The 22583-nt window shown below is 47.4% G+C and overlaps 2 protein-coding genes across 10 annotated transcripts; both read left to right on the forward strand.

The window, feature by feature from the left end:
* The first annotated feature begins 2328 nt into the window (after positions 1-2328).
* LOC139296828 (casein kinase I-like) lies at positions 2329-12558 on the forward strand. 9 transcript variants are annotated; one of them, XM_070919356.1, is made up of 12 exons: positions 2329-2389; positions 2432-2646; positions 2879-2948; positions 4356-4504; positions 4585-4819; positions 5251-5336; positions 5429-5513; positions 5667-5815; positions 6073-6153; positions 7460-7561; positions 10340-10446; positions 11360-12558. In XM_070919356.1, exons 1-12 carry the CDS (start codon positions 2329-2331, stop codon positions 11412-11414), a joined length of 1395 nt encoding a protein of 464 aa, XP_070775457.1. In that variant the 3' UTR covers positions 11415-12558. The 9 variants fall into 9 exon arrangements, with proteins under 9 accessions (XP_070775457.1, XP_070775458.1, XP_070775465.1 ...); XM_070919357.1 differs by having other exon boundaries at positions 2441-2646; XM_070919364.1 differs by lacking the exon at positions 7460-7561 and having other exon boundaries at positions 2329-2356; positions 2387-2392.
* Positions 12559-13876: 1318 nt separating this feature from the next.
* LOC139296827 (major facilitator superfamily domain-containing protein 12-like) lies at positions 13877-20939 on the forward strand. Its single transcript, XM_070919354.1, has 11 exons — positions 13877-14498; positions 14781-14900; positions 15447-15657; positions 15759-15891; positions 16045-16287; positions 16814-16906; positions 17023-17115; positions 18577-18747; positions 18838-18932; positions 20179-20309; positions 20418-20939. The coding sequence occupies exons 1-11, from the start codon at positions 14351-14353 to the stop codon at positions 20459-20461; spliced, it is 1482 nt and encodes a 493-aa protein (XP_070775455.1). The 5' UTR covers positions 13877-14350; the 3' UTR covers positions 20462-20939.
* The last annotated feature ends 1644 nt before the right edge of the window (positions 20940-22583 follow it).

Below are 22583 nucleotides of genomic sequence, written 5' to 3' on the forward strand. Positions count from 1 at the left end.
ATTTGTGTTCTCAGGCGAAGAGTTGACGCAGCCGCTCTGTGAGCTGGAGTTCAAGACGTCCTTCTGAATCCCACTGTGTTCATAGATTGGTATCAGCGTCAGTCTCTTTTTTTTTTTTAATACACGCATTCAGCAACTGTTATTGGCTGCAAATATCCTGTGTGGGGGCGCCTCTACTTACAGCGTTTTGATGAAATCAGAATGTCAATAACCTGACCAGAGTGTAATAGACCATAGTGGTACATTTGGACATTTATGTCATGATTTGAAGTGCACGTAGGAGAGATCAAAGTGAATAAGATGTGTTGACTAAAGTGGAGAAGTTGCAGAAATTCAGCACAACACATAAAAACCCCACATACATGGTACCCTTTCCTCACAGGGGGCTCAGCGTTCATGTTATTCCTGTTAATGACATCAGAGGAGATGTGGTGACATACGCAGTATTGTCCACTATCTCAGACATTTCCTCCTCCTCCTCCTCCTCACTGTCTCTCCATGTCCTCCATGTCCTCCATGTCATTATCACAAATTTAGAAACGGACTGAAATGGAAATGGACTGTCAACTGTTATTCTGACGATAACCGCCGACAGTACCACAAACAGACTGAACATACGGACGTTACTGTAGCAAGTGTTGCACCACTAGTCCCCAAATTGGTATCATATCGTGTCACAAAAAGAAAATGAATTCTCATTGACGGTGTGGTCTTTGTGAAAGAGGAGGAGAGGTGACTATATATCGAAAACCATATGTTAAAGTTAAATGAATAGATGGGGTAAGCTGTAAGCCAATTGGATTTTATTTTCAAACGATTGATTTTGACTTGATCCGCAGCGATCAAAGTGCCTCCTATTTCCTTGAAGTTACAGTATGTATACTTTATATTCAGCACAAAATGACGATCGATTGGATGTAAAGGGAAAAGAATGGAGCGCCGAGGGAAAGTGAGTGGAGGAAGGAACTGGAGACTAGGGAACGTGCCCTGTCCTCCTGGAGGAAGATCTGGCCTGGTTTTCTGTGAAAAGGGCCAAATGCTGCCAGTCGGTTGCTGTTTATTTTAAACATTTAAACATCCAAAATGTAATTTGATTTGCTGATTTATTATGGTCGCTACACATTAGCCGACAGCTATCTCTACATAATTGGAGATCAGCAACCAACACGACATACCTTGAATCCCTGTAAACGTTCACTATAACTGTTTTTAAAGTGTGGCGTATAATAGTAAAAGTTTATCATTGTTATTGTAGTGCATACATTTGAATCTATTAAAAGGAAACCACCCTTTTCTTCTAAATTGATTTGCTATAGTATCATTATTCATTTTTAATAGCCCAGACTTTGTGGGCTTTTTCGCTGAAATTGTTCAGGAAGCCCAATAAAGACGTCTGTGTTGCCTGAAAGTACTGTACTGTACTTACTGCACGAATATATGTATTAAATATGAATATATGGTTCTGCTTTTTTCTCTCTGTCTTTCAGGTGGTACTTTGAAACCTCGGCACGCAGCAATCCTGAGACCCAGGGACCAAAGCCTGGCGCTCTACATGACCAAGCAGCCTGCAGGACAGCGGACGAGCACAGGGGTCCAGCGTGTCTGGGGGACACGTGCTCTAAAACCAACCAAGCCCTATGGCAACAAATCAAACGCTTAAAGTGTTCAGTCGTACCCGAATATCAGATGTAAGAAAGGGGGACCTCTGAAGTCCTTTTTTAGTTTTTGATCAACTCAGCGTATTCAGCCCCCTGTTGTCATGGTGGCCTGGTATGTCTGAGCCCCGAAGCTAGCGTAGCTTCCCAGTTTCATATAGTATGTTAGCATATGGCTAGCCACGTATGGTGACAGATCTGGCCGTCATCCTCCTCCCCTCCATCACCATCTCTGGCCCCTACAAGGGGGTATAAAGTAGCTGGTAGGGTGCCCCCCCCCCCCCAACCCCATCATCTTTTCATTTCTCTTTCATTTAGTCATCTATCCATCCGCCCAGCAATCATCAGCTTTTTGCTCCATCTTTCGCTCTCATCAGCCTTTTGTCACTTTTGATTTGCACTCTTAAGCTCAGCCTAAGTAAGCTCTGGTCCCTTTGAGATTCTTTCCTTTCAGTTCATCTCACATCTGTCCCTTTTCAGCCCAGATTGCCACAGCTCAGTCCCTGCCCTCTTTAAAGTCCAACCCAAAACCCCCAGTTAAATTCGCAGATTTTGGCCCGGGGTAGACCACAACTGACGTCTCGACAGGAAAGCCGCCAGGCAGTTGTTTTGGTAGTCGTTTTGGTTGCATGGAATCGGCTTAACCGTGGAGAGGCCAGGCTACCACAAACTGATGGACTTTGACAAGCGAGGAGTAGGGGGTGGAGGAGGAGGAGGAGGAGGAGGAGGAGGAGGTGGTGGTGGCGGCGGCGGCGGCGGCGGTGGTGGTGGTGGAGGAGGTGGAGGGAAGGGGGAGACAGAGGAGGGGAAAAGGATGTCGGGGAAGACGGGGAGTCGATCGGGGCACGGCGGCCGGGGTGCCGGCTCCAACTCTGGGGTTCTGATGGTGGGACCAAACTTCCGGGTCGGAAAGAAGATTGGCTGTGGGAACTTTGGAGAGCTGCGCCTCGGAAAGAACCTATACACCAACGAATACGTGGCTATCAAACTGGTAAAATGAATTTGTCTGTATATAGTTTGTAGTATTGTAGGCACACTTTTTGTTTAATAGTGAGAAGGGGCAATTAATAATCCACATTTCAGAATAAGAGAATTGAAAGGGACAGACAGCAGTTTTACGATTATATACCGAGAACATGTTTTGGGTTTGAATGCCCTGAATGTGGCAGTATTGTCAGAAGAAACGTGTCTGTAGTAATTCAAACACAATCCTCCTTTTGTAGGAGCCCATCAAGTCGAGGGCGCCACAGCTCCACCTAGAGTATCGCTTCTACAAACAGCTGGGAAGTTCAGGTGAGTTCTACTGCGAGAATCACCTTTAATGGACAGGTTTGCATGTGACCAGCATTTCTAAAGAAGTTATACACCAATGCCAACTTGCAAATAGTGCCATATTATTCATGCCCATTTCCCCGTGCACTGGAGTCCTCACTACTGGACATATCTTCACACTTTCTATCCACTGTAACGTGTGGGAGGCACATGTAACCCCCCCCCCCTCATTTACATTTATGTTCATTGGAACTAGGGATGGCTCGATACCACTTTTTCATGTCCGATACAGATGCTGCAAACTCGAGTGACCGCTGATACCGATACCAACCTGATACTGTCTTTTTCCCCGCTCTTTACAGCATGCCGTTCAAAGTTTAGTGGAGCGTTTATGTGATAGTTTAAGGCTGATGGATCGCATCAGATTGTACTTTTTTTTTTTTCTCTTCTCCGATACCCGATCCAGTGATTTTTGCCAGTATCTGTCCGATCGGCACATCCCTAATTAGAAAACATGACCAAGCCAGAAGGGTTGCTACTGGGTAGTAAACCCAGAGCCTCAGCAGTGGAAACTTAACCACTTGTGCACCACATGAAGTTAAATATTATAACACCCAGAAGAAGAAAAAAGACCCTGCCAGACGCATGTTGGACAGACCACTGAAACGCCTCCTTTTTTGTCAAGACACTGTGAGACAGAGGACTGGCATGGACTCGAGTCACTGACTGACTGTAGAATGACTTGACTTAGAATTACTTTCTATCCTCCCCAAGTCTGAGACATTTGACAGTGAAGACCAGCAGACAGACGGAACGTGATACCTTGGATTTGATCAAATTCAGATGTAAATACCACAGCGGTTTAAAAATGGTCTGGACATGCGAATCATTGGAAAAAAACCTATAATGGCATTACATTTGGTGTAGGCAGCATAATGACTTGTTATGGATTCCAAACACAAAGTTTAGGACTCGTGGGACTTGTTGGTCTTGACTTGGGACTTCTATCTGTGTAGGGCTGTACCCGAGAATTTTGTCAGCCGAATCGGTTCTGGCCGGCAATACGGACGTTCCACTATTCGTTCCTTCTTTTACATATAGACTATCAAGCAACGCTTTATTAAACTGCCAGATTCTTGAATGGGGTCCGGCGGGACCGGTACGGTATAATAATAATAATAATATAGTAAACAAGCTAACAACAGTAAACAAGTTAGCCCTCCGAGCTAATGCATGCTAACTGCGCTGACGACGGATCACTAGATATCAAACAAAAGCCAGTGCATCTGGCTCGGACTCACCCCGGGTCCGGGTCTGCACCAGCGTGGTTGGCCTTCAGCTGCTGCCGGTCTTCTCCCTGTACAGTTTGTCATGTAACACGTGCCAGTGTCCAACTCCTGTCTGTCCTGTCTTCATCTGTTCATCCAGAGGGCGTGCCCCAGGTGTTTTACTTTGGACCATGTGGTAAATACAATGCTATGGTTCTGGAGCTACTGGGACCCAGCTTAGAAGATCTGTTTGACCTCTGTGACCGGACCTTCTCGCTAAAGACTGTACTCATGATAGCCATTCAACTGGTAAGACGTTTGTTTTTACATCGAAACAGTTGTAGTGTATTGTTGGATTTCTTAGCTTTGCTCTGCCCCCGTTCCCTTAGATAACCCGCATGGAGTTCGTCCACACCAGAAGCCTGATCTATCGCGACGTGAAGCCCGAGAACTTCCTGGTGGGCCGACCCGGCTCCAAACGGCAACACACCATCCACATCATAGACTTTGGCCTGGCGAAAGAATACATAGACCCGGAGACCAAGAAACACATCCCGTACAGGGAACACAAGAGTCTGACCGGAACTGCGAGATATATGAGCATCAATACGCACCTGGGGAAAGGTGAGTTGCTCCCGTCGCGCTACGCACGCGCACATGAAGCGGTTCGTAGATCCGTACCAACATCAACCGTCGCCTTGTAAGAGCCAACAACAATCTTTCCTCCCGTGCATGATCACGAGAGGGGGGGGGGGGGGGGGCTACTCACAGACGGGTCAGAGAGAGCGAATCAATGAACTGCACACAGCTCTACAATGAACTACGATTTCACCCATTTTAAATGGTAAAAAAAAAAATTAAAAATAGAAAAATCAATGTGTGGTGGTCGGTGTCGATATTGTGGCAGGCCGCCACAAATAAATCAGTGTGTGTGTGTACAGACACTTTCTCACAGCGGCGGCGTTGCAAGTACCAGACTGGGTGTTGAAGCCCAGTGTTGGTGTCGGGCCGGCTGATGCGGTCTAGCCATTGAAGCCTTTCGTTGTTCGTTTCAGAGCAGAGCAGGCGGGATGACCTGGAGGCTCTCGGACACATGTTCATGTACTTCCTGCGGGGCAGCCTACCCTGGCAGGGGCTCAAGGTGAGGAGGGTTAGGGTTAGCCATGTTGCCTTTGCATCCACCCGCCACCTGTTATGTGTAACTCTCTCTCTCTCTCTCTCTCCCCCCATTAGGCTGACACTCTAAAAGAACGCTATCAGAAGATAGGAGACACGAAGAGAGATACACCGATAGAGGTCCTCTGTGAAAGCTTCCCTGGTTCGTACACACACACACACACACACACACACACACACACAGAAAAGCATTTCCACACAGCTGTTGCATATATGCTCAGGCTAGCATATGTTGATCAAATTGTGTGCGTGCGTGTGTGTGTATGTGTGTGTGTGTGTGTTAATTGTGCAACAGAAGAGATGGCCACCTACTTGCGGTACGTGCGCCGGCTGGACTTCTTCGAGAAGCCGGACTACGACTACCTGAGGAAACTCTTTACGGACCTCTTTGACAGAAACGGATACATCTTTGACTACCAGTATGACTGGACTGGGAAGCCGCTGGTTAGTGTGGAGTTGCGCGCACGCACACACACACACACACGCACACGCACACACACACACACACACACACATACACATACACATACACATACAGTGAGCTAGCTGAGCTTACTGCTGGGTTTAGGACAAGGGTCGGTGCTTAGAGGTCAAGTCCGATCTATTATGTAAACAGGAACTGATGAAGTCATGAATTACATTTTATTGTTGTCATTTATTACTCTGATCCCCATGTTGACCTCACTTCCTGTGTGTTTTAGCCCACTCCTATTGGTCCGGTGGCCAGCGAGACTCCGCTTCAGACGAGCAACCGAGAGAAAGTGCCGCAGACCAAAAACCAGGTGCGCACACATCTGAACCTGAATGTGAACACACGTGCGACACATGGTTTTTAGCGGAGCCTGAATATATGGAACAGATTCGGTATGTATTTACACTAGCCACACTCACACAGAGCCGGCCACATGAAGCGGCCCTCGGATAAAGCCGGTTTGTCTTGTTGCAGGGTTAACTTGCTTGGTTTCTTTGTCAATCAACGCTGAAGATAGCAGCCAATATGCTAACAGTGCCAGAACTGAGGGTGTTCACGCCGAAAGTTACAAGAATAAAGTCCCCATTGTTACGCTAGCGTTAGGCTCAACAGACAAGCCACGCATTGCACTCCCACAAAGGGCTGGGCGGTATAATCGAAAATTCATATACCTGTAGTGTGTATCGATAAGCAGTTAGTGGTGGTGACGTTGAAGTAATGCGACCGTGCTGTAGTTCCTTTATAGCCTGACGTTAGCTTTTTACTTCTGGCGGTTCCATTTACGCTTCAAAAATCCTAAAAGTGGTGTTCATCGGTGAAGATTATCTCGCTGAAAGAAACGTGTAAGTATCATAAACCTTTTGTTTTACCACAGAGCTTATTTTCTGCAATAATCCAAAATCTTTTAGTCGAGGGGAACCAGGGCGATGCTAACTTCCGGGTTTGGCCTACAGAAATACGTCATCCCTGCAGCGCTCTTTTAAGGTCTAGACAGCCAGGCGCTTTTTACCGTTTAACCGCATGCTCAAGGCAGACAGTTTATTTGCCTCAGCCCGAGCTGATGGAAGCAGCCTACTTCAGCACAAATCACCGCGACCAGGCGAGTGGTTCGTACTGGTCATACCGCCCACCCCCTACTTTTACACTCTCAAACACAAATGCACACGAGTCCAGGTTTATTTCGGTCCCTGTAACGACAGGTGTGAGGCAGGTGAGGGTCGAGGTGACGCAGAAAAGGAACCGCCTCCTGCCACTTTTGCATGGGGCTTCCACTCGCGCACACTCTCCTGTGCACTCTCACTGTACCGCACACTTGAGTACTCGCCCTCCTGTTGCTCATCCACCAAATACTGACTCTGAACTCACTATTTCTTTTCTCTTTCACGCTTTCCTCCTCCTTTTTCTCCCCCCGCTCCTCACCACCCATCTGCTCGTCTTCCCACTCCTCCCTTTCCTCCTTCTCTCACTCTACTCCACCCCGTCTCTTCCCCTCCATTGTAACCCTCTTCTTTCATCTCACCCCCCCCCCTCCCTCCCTCCCTCCCTCCCTCTCCTCCACCACTTCCACCTCTTCCTCTTTTTGGCTTTTCCTGCGGTCGGCTTCCTGTCTCCTCTAGTCTCCAGAGGGGAAAGGCAGTGAGTCCCAGCCCACGCCAGTGACCAATCGAGAGCTGCTGGGCTCCCATCTCACTGCTGATAGGCTGGGCGGGTCTGTCCAGGTACTGAGAAGGAAGGGTTAGCTCTGCTGGCTTCCTGTCTGTCTGCCTACCTGTATATCTGTCTGCCTGCATGACCTTATCTGTCTCTGCAGCAGGGCTGACCTCGCGTCTATTTCCTCACAACCTCAAGAATTCCCTCACATGGGACTATTACAGTTACTTATCCACGTTAGGTTTCCTCAGCATACGTTAGGCAACGTTACACACTGCCTTTTTATCATTAAGGTGTAGGGAATCTGACAAATGGTTATCATTTCACCGCTTCCCGGTTGATCAGCAACTGAAAAGACAATAGATAGTGAAAATCCGGAGGAAGACCGGGCCGTATTTCAAGGTAAAACAACATATTTGATAGCTAAGGCACTTTGTATGAGACACACACTGGTTGACAACAGCCAACGTTAGCACTTCCTGGCTAACGTTAACTTGTAATCAAGCTTACAATGTAACGTTGACTGTCTTCATGTAGTCTGTATGAACAGTCCAGTGAGCGCAATGCCGCATAACCTTAATGTTATAGATTTAACCGGAACATTTCTGAGGTCGGGTGACGAGACAGCAGGACAGTTGGCTAACGTTACATTGAAAGCTTGATTACATCCAGTGCGTTTTTACTCCCAGGCTTAAATAAATGTGTCCAGGGTGTGCGTTGATATTGTTGATATTTTATAATTAATTTTACGCCTTCCCTATCGTATCGTGTAACACTGTCAAGCGGTAACGATAGCTAGGAAGTGGTTGAACGCTAACGTTAGCCAATGGGTTATCAAATATGTTGTTTTACCCGATGTCCCTCCGGATTTCCACTACCTATTGCCTTTTCAGTTGCTGATCAATCGTGAAGCGGTGAAATGACAACCATTTGTCAGATTCCTTTACATTTATACGACTTGCAGCACGGCGCGATAACGGCATTTGAGCTTCCCACCCTGAGGAAAATGGCCGCCACGTGAATACGGTCTGTGGCTGAGATCATAAGAGTTGGTGTGTTGTTTTTGTCTCGAGTTCACGATACCCACTCCCTACATGAACTCTGTTTGTGACGTAGAGGTTATGATGAAGGAGAGTTGAGCTTGCGGGTTAGCATCTTGATTGAATGCTTCCTGAGGCACCATCTGTGTTAGCTGACATTTACGGCGCTAGCGCAAAGCACACCCACCTGTGACCTTGCAGGAGTGCCAGAGGTAGTGCCGTGCATCATGTATCGCCTCTCGTGCGTCCAGCAAACTACGTCAGATATGCCACCTTTTGAATTTAGCGACACTCCAGCCCTCAGAGGAATATAATTTGGTAGCAGCTTGTATATGTCTTTTTAAGATTTCAGCAAAGCGACTTTTTTTTTTTGTGTAATTTTTGACCGTCACCAAGACTAGGCTTATTTGTTCCATATGAATGCAGCCCACGGGGGAAATAAAACACGAAACACGAAGAAGCATAACACCAGGAATTATTTGTATAAAATAGATGAGGGATATCATGTCATGATCCGTCACCACCAATAGAGCGCTGCAGGGGTGACGTGTTTTCGTAGGCAAACCCGGAAGTTAGCATCGCTCCGGTTCCCTCGACAAAAAGCCAATGGGATTATTGCAGAAAATAAGCTCTGTAGCAAAACAAAAAGTTCACGATACTTACATGTTTTGTTCAGCAAGATAATCTTCACTGATGAACACCACTTTTAGGATTTGTGAAGCGTAAATGGAATCGCCAGAAGTGAAAAGCTAACGTTAGGCTATAAAGGAACTACACCACGGTCGCATTACTTTTTCACCCTCACTAAGCTTCACTTTTCAGAGAATATAGATAGATACAGATATATAAACAGATAGATATAGAGTATAAACACAACGAGGCTGTGAAGGCGGACTAGTGAGTAGATGACTTTCCACTGTAGTCTCATTTAGCCACTTGTTAGCAACCGGCTTTTTTAAGACACGTAAAAGCTTCAGAATTCCCGAGTGGGGGTATCTGCTGACGCATTTTATTGTCGTAGAACAAAACATGAAAACCTCTTAAGCTCGTGTCAACCACAGACCTTATTTCAGGCATCTAACCAAAAAACCCACTGACTTCCAGACGAGGGGACCGTAAAAGTGTAAAAATGCTGACTCCTCTCCGGGTTTTCAGACTCATTCCTGCTGCACTCTATATCAAAAAAGTCATTCTGTCGCCTACAGTGAGACTCAGTACATGCCAGAACATCGTGAGTGCAAGTATTAGTCATGTAATGATTTAATGAAATGCGTTTTAAGTTCTTCAATACACACATACCTCGCTTTCACCCTCAGTATGTTTGTAATGGAACTGTATTTTTATGACACACATTAGTAAAAGTGACGCTAGCAACTGAGACCTTTTTATAAATGTTGCCGACAGATGTCTTTTGTTACTTTGCGTATTGATAGATAAATTGCCCCGTTTTGGGTTTCTGTCAGGAGCGCTGAGTGGCCATTTATGGTACTGCATCTGAAGCCTCTTCAGTATTGGTAATGAGCCTGAAAGACTTAGATTACGCACGTCTCTCAGTCGTGGCATGTGCGCTGGAGGGATGAGAAATATTTCACAGAAAATGTCTGAAACCCCGTCAGCCGTTAGGCAGAGGTGCAGCTGTGTTGCATGGCAGCGACATGAATGTTTGACGGCGCCTGTGAAGCTTCCCTGGATGTCACAGCTCTTATGGACTGTTGAGACCCAATCAAGATAGGACGTGGCTACATCTGTACTCACCCCCCCCCCCCCCCCCCCCCCCCCACTCTCTTCCGTGTCCCACCTCCCCAGGTGATGAGTTCAACCAATGGGGAGCTGAATACGGACGACCCCACTGCAGGACACTCCAACGCACCAATCACAGCCAATGCAGAGGTGGAAGTGGCTGATGATACCAAGTAAGAACACACACACCAGTAAAAGTAGAAGTAGTGTCTGTCAGCACATGCAACTGTTTTGCAATAGCAGCAAAAAATGTATCCAACTTTAGATTTAAAGGTCTCATATTGTAGAAGGTGAGACGTCCATGTCTTGTTTGATTCTAAAGCAGGTCTGGGTGCTGTATAAATACTGTGAAAGGATCAAAAACACTCAGTCCACAGAGAAATGAAACACAGCCCGTATTCAGACACTGTGCCTTTAAACGAGCCAGCAGGACTTCCGTAAGGTTGTGAGGTCACAACTATACAGTCACCGCCCTCAGCCACGCCCCCCCCAGCAGGTCACCAAGTACAGGGACGCTCATCCACCCGCTCAGTCTGTCTGAGTTATTGGAGCGCTCTGCTCAGGAACTACTCTTTCAAGTGTTTGGAGGTTGTTCAGTTTGTCTCAAACGGCTTGTTTCAGACAGCGGGGGGGTACTCACAAAGCTGGGCTGAAGCTGCTCCTGTGACCTTCATCAAGACTTCCTGTTGCTTCGTCATGCTTTTTTTTTGTGTTGACTTTGCACTGTCAGGATGCTGACGGTGCCAAAAAAAATGACTGCTTGTTTTGAATGTGGGTCATTTCAGAATAACTGTGGATAAGCAGACACCAGATACAGTCATAGGTCAGGGGATCCTGGAATATGACTTGAAACCAGTTTTTACATAAACGGCAATTCTAGAAGTGGGCGATTTTCTTTTTTTTTTAAACTTTGAATGTATTTAAAGTCATGTAACAGCACAGAGACAAAAGGTTAGCTGTACAAGAGCTCATGTTGCATGACACGAGTTCATTGTTGCTTGAAATAACTTCCAGCTAAATCACATTTGAAAGCTGTACTTTAAGACTGTTAAATGGTGTGTGTGTGTGTGTGTGTGTGGTTTGCAGGTGCTGCTGTTTCTTCAAGAGGAGGAAGAGGAAAGCTCTCCAGAGACACAAATGAAAAACGAGAGCGAAACCCCGGTCTCTTGTCCACCATCTCCTTTTCTCTCTCTTCCTCTAAGCCCTCTCCATAGGACCCTCTCGCCTCCCCCCTGCCCCTCTGACCCCTCCTCCTCTGCTGTTGGAGGACCTGTAGTCTACCTTGGGTCGGCTGGACTGGCTGGACCACGCCGGGCAGCAGGATACGTTTTGCTAAGCTGATCTACTGGTTTGTAGAGCTCCGGACTGAACCAGGCCGACAGACAGAATAGAGTAACACGCGTTCGCTGGTCCACCTCGGAGCTTTAAATGTGGAGTCTTCGTGTATTTATGGTCCCAAACTGAACTGAAACTGGATCAACATAAACTGCTGTGGGGACAGAAGTGACCACGACGGTTGATAGACTGTAAAAGGCAAGCTGATTGGCTGACGGACTGTATTCAGCTGGTTTACTGGCAGACTGCCTAGTTCTCTATTTTGTTTTGTTTTTCTTCCTTACTGACTGGTTCAGGGGAGAAGAGACTTGTATTTCTGAGGAGATACAGAAGAGAGGACGACAAGAGGAGTGGAAGCAATGAGACTGTTGGACCACACAAAGACATACACACACACACACATACACACATATGTACAAACACGCTGCACACTTTCTCAAGCTCATCATAAAGAGACTTTGGATAAAAAAAAAAGAAGATGCAGCTCTTGCACATAGTCTATAAAGTTTTTATTCCCTAGGGTCAGAGGAAGTGCACAAGTGAGCGGCTTGGTCTATTTCCTGCAACGGATCAGGCTCGGTGTGTTCTTTCTTAGACACGTTCGATCCTCAGAGGAAAACCCTCACAACCACCAGAATCAAAAGTTTAAAAAAGATGTTTATGTGAAAACTATGCCCCCCTCCCCCCCACAGTTTTTAATTTGTAACAAAAAAGACTGTCTAGAATTTTTTTTCTGTCTTTTTGAGTTGTTCAAAAAGTTTGTGTTTCGTAGCTTTGAGTGTGTTCCTGAAAATGATTTTTTTTTTTTTTTTTTTTAATAACTTGTATTTTAAAATTTCTGTTTTTTTTCTCCCTCTTTCTCTTTGGGTTGGAGGTTCGGATAACTCCATTAAAAAAAAAACAAAAAAAAACAACCAAACAAAATAAAAACTGATCTTTATTTAAGGGAATCATGAACCGTATTTGAAGTGTTTGAGGGATATTTTTGCCTCTAGTGGTGTGTATCATTTAAAGGTCCCATATTGTAGAAGGTGAGACGTCCATGTCTTGTTTGATTATAAAGCAGGTCTGGGTGCTGTATGAATACTGTGAAAGCATCTAAACGCTCAGTCCACGGAGAAATGAAACACAGCCCGTAATCAGACACTGTGCCTTTGAACGAGCCGTCAGGACTTCCGTAAGGTTGTGATGTCACATCTATACAGTCACCACTCTCAGCCACACACCAAGTGGTTGTCAAGATGTTTCATTCTGGACCCAACCGACTGACATTGCACACCCTCGAGCCCCGGTAACAACCCATGCTGCAAATAAAGAGTGCATTTGTAAAAATGTCCTTTTTTTATGGAGAGAAAACAGTGCAAATATTATTTACAAATGTCAGGTTTTATTAGGTGCAAAGAAAATATACACGTGTAAATAACATTGGCACTATTATTGTTCCATATTCCTTTAGGAGGAGATAGAGCTCCTACATTCTCTACATACATCTGACTTTATGCACTGAACCACTTGGAAATAAGAGGTGTTAATTTGATAAGCATGGCAAAATGACCAGTTATACATAAACATAATACCAGTGGGCGACCCAAACCAAGCAGGGTAAAGCAGACATAATGTGATTATAAAGCAGGTCTGGGTGCTGTATAAATTCTGTGAAAGTATCAAAACGCTCAGTCCATGGTGAAATGCACGCAGCCCGTGTTCAGAAACTGTGCCATCAGGACTTCCGTAAGGTTGTGATGTCACAACAGCATGTCCCACCAAGTACAGGGACGCTCATCCACCCGCTCAGTCTAAGTTTTGTTAAGTTACATGTTCAAGTTCATAGACTTGAACATGTAACATCTGTTGTTTTTTTTTTCCTAGCGGCGGAAGTGTTGCTTGGTGATACCTCTCGTCGCTTTGTTTCACACAGGATCTTTGGCTGTACCGTCACGTGAGGAAGTTGAACCCCGCGAGGCTCCCTGCTATTGGCGGAGAGGAGCGGGAAGGCTCTCCTATTGGTCGATTCCGCTGTCTATTTGTGCTGACATCATCCTCGCCGGTCAGCGTGTTTGTTTACATCTGTTTGTGATCTTTCTTTTATCGCCAGACGTGCTTTGCGTTTGTCCGCCTGTTAGCTAAAGGCTAACGGCGGAGCTGTCCGGGTAGACGTAACGCCACGCGCTGCTGTCTGTGGATATTTGTACTGAAGAGAAGACGCTCGAGGGGCTTCTGCCTAATGTTGACGTCGCGTTTTCAATTGTTTTCAGCCACGTACTGGAATTACCCCCGACAGAAAGCAGAGGAGCGACGCCTCGCTCGCGTTTGGTAATTTCGTTAGCTAACGTTAACTTGAATCTGTTGTAAGGGGAGAGGTGCGGTGATGAAACTCCCGCGTTGGTCCTGTTTCGGTTTCCATTCTCCCCCAGACGCTCCTCCTGGCTTTGCCACAGCCCTCCGCTGTCACCTGATTCCAGGAGGAAATTGACAGCGAGAGATGGACGGGGAAGTCTTTTCCCTGAGCGGACAAACACGGTGAGAAGTCCGCGGAGAGACAGTGACATATGAGCTAAGGCGAAAAAAAAAAAGAAGAAAAAAAAAAAAGGGGAACCGAAAACTAAACCTGTCGTCTGACCTTCTCCCCGAAGCCGACGCGAGCCGTCGGGCGTCAAACGAGTTTTCAGCTCCGCCGGTTCGGCCGACGAAGGCGCGTGCCGAGAGCTTCGTTTAAAAGCGTTCGGCCTCTCGCGAGCCGCAATGTCGGACCCGGAGAGGTCTCTGTCAGCCCCCAGGAAGCTCAGCTACGCGGTGGGACACTTTCTGAACGACCTGTGTGCCTCTATGTGGTTCACATACCTACTGGTGTTCTACCACTCAGTACTGGGATTCCAGAACACATATGCAGGTTAGTCCTTCTATCTATATGTTATCGATAAATTATCTGTTATCTATGTATTATCGATCCATCTATCGCGTCCTATACAGTTATACACATGTTGTATGTGTGTGACATGTGCAACATCTGGACAAGGCATGCAGCGCTGCGCAATAACCCAGTTGTAACTCTTTATGGAGACTGTTGGTGGTACCATTCGGTTTGCACCGGCGTGAGACTTTTATTTATCATTATTATTATTATTATTATTATTATTTATTTTTATTTTTTTTCACCCGACCTGTGGTGTAGGTGTGCTGCTGCTGGTTGGGCAGATAGCGGACGGCATCTGCACGCCCCTCATTGGCTACGAGTCCGACCGAACCCCCGGCTGTGGCAACTACGGCAAGAGGAAGACATGGCACTTAGTCGGTAAGTCAGATACACGGACAGGCGGACTCACGTTGCTGGCCCGCATGCAGGTGCATTCCACAAGGCACACACTGATGTAAACCTTCAGGTCCAAGGTGTGTGTGTGTGTGGGGGGGTAACTTTTTATTTATTTATTTTTATGAAGCTGCTGTTTGGACTATGCTCTCGTACTGAACACTCAGCATATGTTTTATTGATCCAGCTCGAGTCTTGTGTGTATGTGTGTGTGTGTGGGGGGGGGGGCTTTGTTGTAAAAGAGGGTCATATTGCTTCACAGCGCTTTGGAACACAACAGCTAAACATTGCTGAGCACTGAGCAGCGTAAGCACCATCCTAATTCAAACATTAAAAAGAACTGAGGACATTGAATCACTGAAGACCCCCCCCCCCCCCCCCCCCCCCGACATGTTTTAAGACATATGCTTCTTTTTTTTCCACTCAAAAGTGAAGTGACCTCGTTAGAAAATCTTTAAAGGAGGTGTGTTTTTTTTATTTTTTTACAAGCAGTGTACTGAAAGCAGTGTACTGTGTGTGTGTGTCACCCAGGTACGCTGAGCGTGTTGATATCCTTCGCCTTCATCTTCAACCAGTGTCTGGGCTGCGGCTCCCTGACCCCGCAGTGGGCCAGCCTGACCTACTTCGTCCCGTTCATCGTCGTCTTCCAGTTCGGCTGGGCCGCCACCCAGATCTCCCACCTGTCGCTCATCCCGGAGCTGGTCAGCTGTGAGCACGCCAAGGTCGAGCTCACCGCGTACAGGTGCGTCTTCGCACACACATGCAGCACAAAGCAAGGGGATCTGCAGATCTACTGAATGTGTGTGTGTGTGTGTGTGTGTGTGTGTGTGTGTGTGTGTGCAGGTATGCGTTCACAGTGATAGCCAACATCACGGTGTACGCAGTGGCTTACCTGCTGTTCCACGTCCAGGCCAGAGAGGACGACGACGACCCCCTCAGCGATGCACTCGGACCAGCAGATATTCCTGTCTTCAGGGTGAGGCGCACAATGTTAAAGAGTGGGGGGGGCATTGATAGTGAGGACCCTGCAGCTCTTGCCAATAATATCATCCACGTCGGTAGCCCACAGCAACTTTGAAACCTGTTTTTCAGTTGATGAACCTTGACCTGTTTGATCGCCTGTTTACAGAATCTGGCGCTGATCGTGCTGGGCATCGGCGCTCTCTTCTCCCTCTTCTTCCACCTGGGGACGAACGAGCACAGGCCTGGAGCGGGAGGGGAGGAGGAGGAAGAGGAGGGGAGGAGGAGGAAGAGGATGGAGGAGGAGGGAGAGGGGGAGGGGGAGCGGAGGCCTCTGCTTCCTCGCCTCCAGACCCCTTCCGGACCTCCTCTTCAGTGGAAGTGTTGGCTGCAGCAGCCCTCTTTTTACCAGGTAGGGAGGATCTGAAACCAGATCTGACTCTCAGCGCCGTAGACTGTATATAAAAGATGGCCGACGCATTCTTCACCTCCTCCGCCGCGGTATCGAGGTCCCGCCCATACACCCGCCCGACCCAATCGCGATCACACCACAGGCAATCCCAGCTGTCAATCATGACGTCTCACCCCGTTTTTATAGCATCAAATAACGAACCAAACTTAGGGGGGGGCGGGGCTTATGACCTATACCGCAGCCAGCCACCCGGGGGAGGGAGTTTGAGACGTTTTGGCTTCACTTTCGGGGGAGCCGCCATGTCGTCCATCTTTATATATACAGTCTATGCTCAGTACCAGAACAAAGTGAACCTCGCCTGAAGCCACTCGGCTAGTAGTTCAGTGTTTGGACCCCCAGACTGGGACAGAAAAAAAAAAAAGAAAGCTTTCCTGCACACAGCAGTTCCTGTTTCCAACAGCCCGACAGTTGCCACATTTTGTGTTTTTGCCGAAACGTCAGGACAGAATTTTGTGCTTCTCCACAGGTGGCCTTACTCTACATGTCCACCCGGTTAATCGTCAACCTGTCTCAGACCTACATCTCAATGTATCTCATCAACACTCTGGGGCTGCCCAAGGTAACACAGAATCATCAGGCCCATGCGATGGGCTCCTGGTGACTAACATTCTGTTCCTTAGCTGCCACTCTTTCCTCATTGTGTCTTCATTCTGCTTCTCTTTGTCCCTCCGACAGAAGTTCATTGCAACGATCCCGTTAGTGATGTACGTCAGTGGCTTCCTGTCCTCCTTCATCATGAAGCCTCTCAATAAACTCATTGGGAAATGTGTAAGTAAACCCCTCCACCTCCGCCACGGACCCAGACCTTTACAAACATTTCCTTTTTGATGTCCATCGACGTATATCTAACGCCAAACGCCTTTTAAAAGGCCCTGAAAATGCATTTTTGTCCGCCGGCTTCTGACCACGAGGGATGGGTTTATAACGTTTTTTTTTTTGGTGATCTCACACGAGAGATTTCTATATTTGTGTGTTCGTCTCACTAGTCTCAAGTGGGCGGGGCTGCGGGGACCGTCACACGCTTCCGTGCACCCGGTCAAGATTTAGCAACGTTTTAAAATCACAATTAGATTTAGCCATGGCGGGGGTTGTTTGCTCGTGTTTCTCTGCTACCGTCAATCCAAGGTGTTCAGATCTTGACTTCTGCTTTCACAGTATTTATACAGCACCCAGACCTGCTTTATAATCAAATAAGACATGGACGACAAAACATTAGAAGCCTGGGTCAGTTTAATGCAGAGCTCTGAATCCACAAGCAGAAGTGAAGAGTTGACAGACTGGTTCTTTGTTGTTTTAGTACAACAGTTCCTCATCTGATAAACATACTGCGGGGGGGCGTTGAAAAGCCAAAACTTTAGTCAATTCAATTCAATTTTAATGTTATTTATATAGCGCCAAATCACAACAAAAAGTCATCTCATGACACTTTACAAATAGAGCAGGTGTAGACCGACTCTTTATGATGTTATTACTAATAATAGTAGTTACAGCTGTAATAATAGCTGAGATTAATAATAGCAACTTTAATAGTAACAGAACTACGACTAAACATAATAACTGTAGTGATGAGAGTCAGGCAGGCCCATGGCAGCAGCAGCCAGGCGTACCAGGACCACGATCCACAGCAACCTGCGAGACAAGAAACCACAAAGAAACTCTGGGGAAGATATAAAGTTAGTAACATGCATTGGAGGGACATGAATGTGTAAAGATGGAGAGGGAGAGGAGGAAAGCTCAGTGCATCATGGGAAGTCCCCCAGCAGTCTAAGGCCTATAGCAGTATAATTAGGGGGCTGGTCCAGGCAGGCCTGAGCCAGCCCCTAACTATAAGCGTTATCAAAAAGCAGCAAAGTTTTAAGCCTCCTCTTAAAAGTAGAGAGTGTGTCTGCCTCCTGGACCCAAACTGGACCTGTTAATACTACAGACTAAAGGTAGAACCTCTTTGAGCAGCCAGGTTGGGATGGGGTCTCAGAGACAAGTTGATGGCTTAGATGAAGAGATGGTTTTAGTAATTTGGTGAAGGTCAATGGGAGAAAAGCAATCTAAATATACATCAGGTTTTACAGCTGTTTCTGAGATTCCTGTGTTTGAAGGTAAGGTACTACCTGAAGACAGGAGGTGGTCAATTCTGTCTCCAATAGTTAGAATTGTATCATTAAAGAAGTCCTGGATTTGAACTCGCCCGTCACACACACACACACCGTCTGTCTCTCCTCCCGACTGGTCCAGCTCACCTACTTTGTGGGCCTGCTGCTGATCCTGGCCTTCTCCTACTGGGTGCTGTTGGACGATGGGATGGGCCAGCGGGTGTACGGGGCCGCCGTGCTGCTGGGGGCGGGGTCGGCCACCATCCTGGTCATATCGCTCGCCATGACCGCCGAGCTCATCGCCGATCAGACGGTAAGGTGTGTGTGTGCGAGTGTGTGAGTGATGTAACCGCCACTTTCACATCATCCGCTCTCTTGATCTACGTCTCTTGTCTCTCTGCAGCAAAGTGGAGCGTTTGTCTACGGAGCCATGAGTTTCACTGATAAGTTGGCTAATGGAGCGGCTGTGATGATCATTCAGGCCCTGCATCCCTGCCAGTTAGTGCACACACACACACACACACACACACACACACACACACACACACACACACAGTACATATGTTCAGTCAAGTCAATTTTATTTTGTTTTATATAACCCAGTATCACAAATCAGGAATGTTGCCTTGGGGGGCTTTACAGTCTGTACAGCATCCGACGCCCTCTGTCCTTAGACCCTCGATTCAGATGAGGAGAAACAGTCGCTCTCTCAGGACGGACAGACATGCACTAGATGTCATGTGATGTGTACAGAAGAGACCAAAACTACAACAATCAGGACTGAATTATAGATGGATTGTAAACAGATATGAAGAACAGATCCGGGAGGGACAAGAGGAGAGACGAAAGGAGAGATGAGAGGGACAGGAGGAGGGACGGGAGGAGAGACGAGAGGAGAGATGAGAGGGACAGGAAGAGGGACAGGAGGAGAGACGAGAGGAGAGAAGAGAGGGACAGGAGGAGGGACAGGAGGAGAGAAGAGAGGGACAGGAGGAGGGACAGGAGGAGAGACGAGAGGAGAGAAGAGAGGGACAGGAGGAGAGAAGAGAGGGACAGGAGGAGAGACAAGAGGAGAGGAGAGAGGGACAGGAGGAGAGACGAGAGGGACAGGAGGAGGGACAAGAGGAGAGAAGAGAGGGACAGGAGGAAGGACGAGAGGGACAGGAGGAGGGACAAGAGGAGAGAAGAGAGGGACAGGAGGAAGGACGAGAGGGACAGGAGGAATGATGAGGAGAGGAGAGATGAGAGGGACAAGAGGAGAGACGAGAGGGACAGGAGGAGGGACAAGAGGAGAGAAGAGAGGGACAGGAGGAGAGACGAGAGGAGAGAAGAGAGGGACAGGAGGAGAGACGAGAGGAGAGAAGAGAGGGACAGGAAGAGAGACAAGAGGAGAGACGAGAGGAGAGAAGAGAGGGACAGGAGGAGAGACGAGAGGAGAGGCTGAAGGTCCACATTGAGTGAACAGAGAGGACAGGGAGAGGAGAGGCACCCAGCTGTCCTTGTGGGACAAACAAACAGAGGGTTAGAGAGGCAACACAGGACAAACAGTAGCTTCTCCATATTCAGGTTAGAAACAACAACACCAACAGGTCTGGTCTTTGCAAAGGGAAATGAGATGCGATGCACAGGGGGTCACCGGGGACGCACGCTGCTGCCAGGTGTGAACGGGGGCCTCAGTCGCTGCGGCGCCCTGGGCCCAAATGCTAACGCCACCGCGCTGACTCTCTCCGTGTCTCCTTGTCAGCACCGTGCTGTGCTGCCCCGCCTGCGTGTGGTTCTACCACTACATCATGGTCGTGGTGACGGGGGGCGTGGCGGTCGTCGCAGCTTTGGCGCTCTGCTCCATCCTCATCTGGCCAATCCGGATCAGACCACGTGAGTCGCTACTAAAGCTGCGCTAATAACACGAGCAGGCGCCTCGCTCATTGTGGCTGCTCTGCTGAACTGCTCCTTTCCTGTGTGTGTGTGTTTGTGTGCGCGCAGGTGGTCTGCCAGTCATCACTGTGGATGAATCCAGAATCAACTAACAATCAACATCCCCCCCCCCCCCCACCCAACCCAACCTTCCACTACAACTGACACCCACTGTATACAACCAGAAGACACACAAACTCTGGAGGACTGGTCTCGACTGGACAGGAAGAGCTTACACCTCCGTTTCTCTGCGGGATTCATCTGGTCGCTTCTCCGAAAAAGAAGAATCTTTTCGCCCCCCCGCGCGCGCCTGCTTTATGAACCGACTCTCGGAGAGCGTACCGTCTGCCTACCAATTCAACAAAACATGAGTGTGAGGCAACTGCGACGCCAGAGTCATACATTTGAACAATAATCGAGTCATTTTCAGCAAATTCCTCCAAACAAACTATCGTTCAGCTCACCTGCAGGGACGATAAAGACGCACAATGAAAGTGAAAGTGTATCCGGATTGGATATTAGCACCATAATCAGCTCATGGGTCATGTAACTGAAGTTTTCATGTCCCTACGCACTCTTAAAACTCTCACCTGTTTGTGTTTTTTTGTTGTGGGAGGGGGGGGGGGGGGGGGGGGCACAGATCTGTACAGAAATGTGATATTAGGTCAGAGACACTCAGTGAATTTGCTCCGCGAGGGAACTAAGGGAAGGGAAGGGCGTCATTCCCCCGGATCATTTGTGTTTATTTTTGTCCCCAAGCAGCCGCCGTACCAACTCCAGCCCTGTTATTTACCTTTATACCTCTCGTCTCGCTTGTGCACGTATTTCGCTCAAGGTGAAGCGTCGCTTCGAGAGGGGGGGGGGGGGCTAAACCGCTAATCGCTTCTTTCCCATTGACTTCGTAATGCAACCGCGCCTGCCGCCTGGAATCCGCTTGGCGTTTTCTGTCTGAAGACACGGCGACGAACATACACGTGAACGCTAAGTTACTAATCAGCTGATGCGAGCGCGACCTCGGGCGCTCTGACCTCAGCGCAGCCCGTTTCGCTACGGCGTGAAAGATCCATTCTGTTGGACCATGCGTTACTAAACGTGGATACACATTCGTAAAAAGAAAAAAAATCCTAATTTCATCTCCATGGAACCTGACCAGCACACAGGACAGCTGACATGCGTTAATAGGCCCTCAGGATCAGCTGGTCTCAGGACATTAAATGGCATCAAAAAAAAAAAAAGGGAAAGAAGAAGAATAGACCATGACACTAAAGAGCTGTGAACACAAACGCGCTTTAGAGGCTTTTAGATTTTGTTTTGATTTTTTTTTCGCATGTGCGACATCAACTACGGCCAAACTAATAAGACCCAAGGAGCTTTAAAGTGTCGCGAAGCGGTCGGAGGAAAGTCAGCGACAAATGCTACAGAACTTTGAGTTCCGGGTCTCCGGGAAATCGCGCTCTCACGCGCGGAGGGATATCTTTACGCCTGCGCTGGGATACGGCACTCACGGAACAACAAACTAATTTACTACGAGATGTTTGCGTTTGAATCATTTGTATTAGTTGTACCTCTTTACATCACAGGCCAAATGGAACATGATTATGAGAGATATATGTATTTTTTCTTTATAATCAAAAGAAACTTGAATTGTATTTGATATAAAAATCACTTTAAAAAGGGATCAATGCTATAATATGTGTGCACGTGTAACGTGTGAATACCAATCAAAAGGGAATCATACTGGTGAACCACCAGAGCAGGGACTGATGCTTGACTGGGAACTGTGGGGGAACCAAAGCTCTCCTCGACCTCTGGGATAATTCCTCACCCCCGATTGTGATAACTTCATGTTTTCACTGCGCCTGTGATCCCTGTGTGTGATGCTTTTGTTTTTGTTTTGTTTTTATAAACACTCGCATATAAATGAGGTGTGTTCGACTTCTGGATTGTTTTGTCATTTATTCTGCTTCATGGCGAACGCGAGGCGAAATAAACCACCCAGCTGCGTCAAGAGAAATGCACTAAAGTTAAGTGGGGAAAAAAAATGGTTTCAAATGATTTTTAAGCAAGCGTGGACTTCCTTAAAGGTGTTCAGGAAACTAGACTAAGAATAAAAGATATACTATATACTATTATACCACTAAGTGGACCTTGTGGGGAGATTATCTTTGCCATCAGCTGGACAATCAACTTGTAATGTAGGAAGTGCCAGGGGGTATTAAAGCTCCAATATTGTAG

The sequence above is a fragment of the Enoplosus armatus genome, chromosome 14 (genome assembly GCF_043641665.1).
Source record: "Enoplosus armatus isolate fEnoArm2 chromosome 14, fEnoArm2.hap1, whole genome shotgun sequence".
NCBI classification, from domain to species: domain Eukaryota; kingdom Metazoa; phylum Chordata; class Actinopteri; order Centrarchiformes; family Enoplosidae; genus Enoplosus; species Enoplosus armatus.

What these genes read in the sequence shown, in the direction of transcription:
- LOC139296828 (XM_070919356.1), top strand. Translation starts at nt 2,329, where the DNA reads ATGGACTTTGACAAGCGAGGAGTAGGGGGTGGAGGAGGAGGAGGAGGA. An exon ending in ACTGGACTGGGAAGCCGCTG is followed by an intron (nt 5,816 to 6,072) that starts GTTAGTGTGGAG and finishes TGTGTGTTTTAG; the next exon opens with CCCACTCCTATTGGTCCGGT. An exon ending in TGCCGCAGACCAAAAACCAG is followed by an intron (nt 6,154 to 7,459) that starts GTGCGCACACAT and finishes TGTCTCCTCTAG; the next exon opens with TCTCCAGAGGGGAAAGGCAG.
- LOC139296827 (XM_070919354.1), top strand. Translation starts at nt 14,351, where the DNA reads ATGTCGGACCCGGAGAGGTCTCTGTCAGCCCCCAGGAAGCTCAGCTAC. An exon ending in GTCGAGCTCACCGCGTACAG is followed by an intron (nt 15,658 to 15,758) that starts GTGCGTCTTCGC and finishes GTGTGTGTGCAG; the next exon opens with GTATGCGTTCACAGTGATAG. An exon ending in ATAAACTCATTGGGAAATGT is followed by an intron (nt 17,116 to 18,576) that starts GTAAGTAAACCC and finishes CGACTGGTCCAG; the next exon opens with CTCACCTACTTTGTGGGCCT.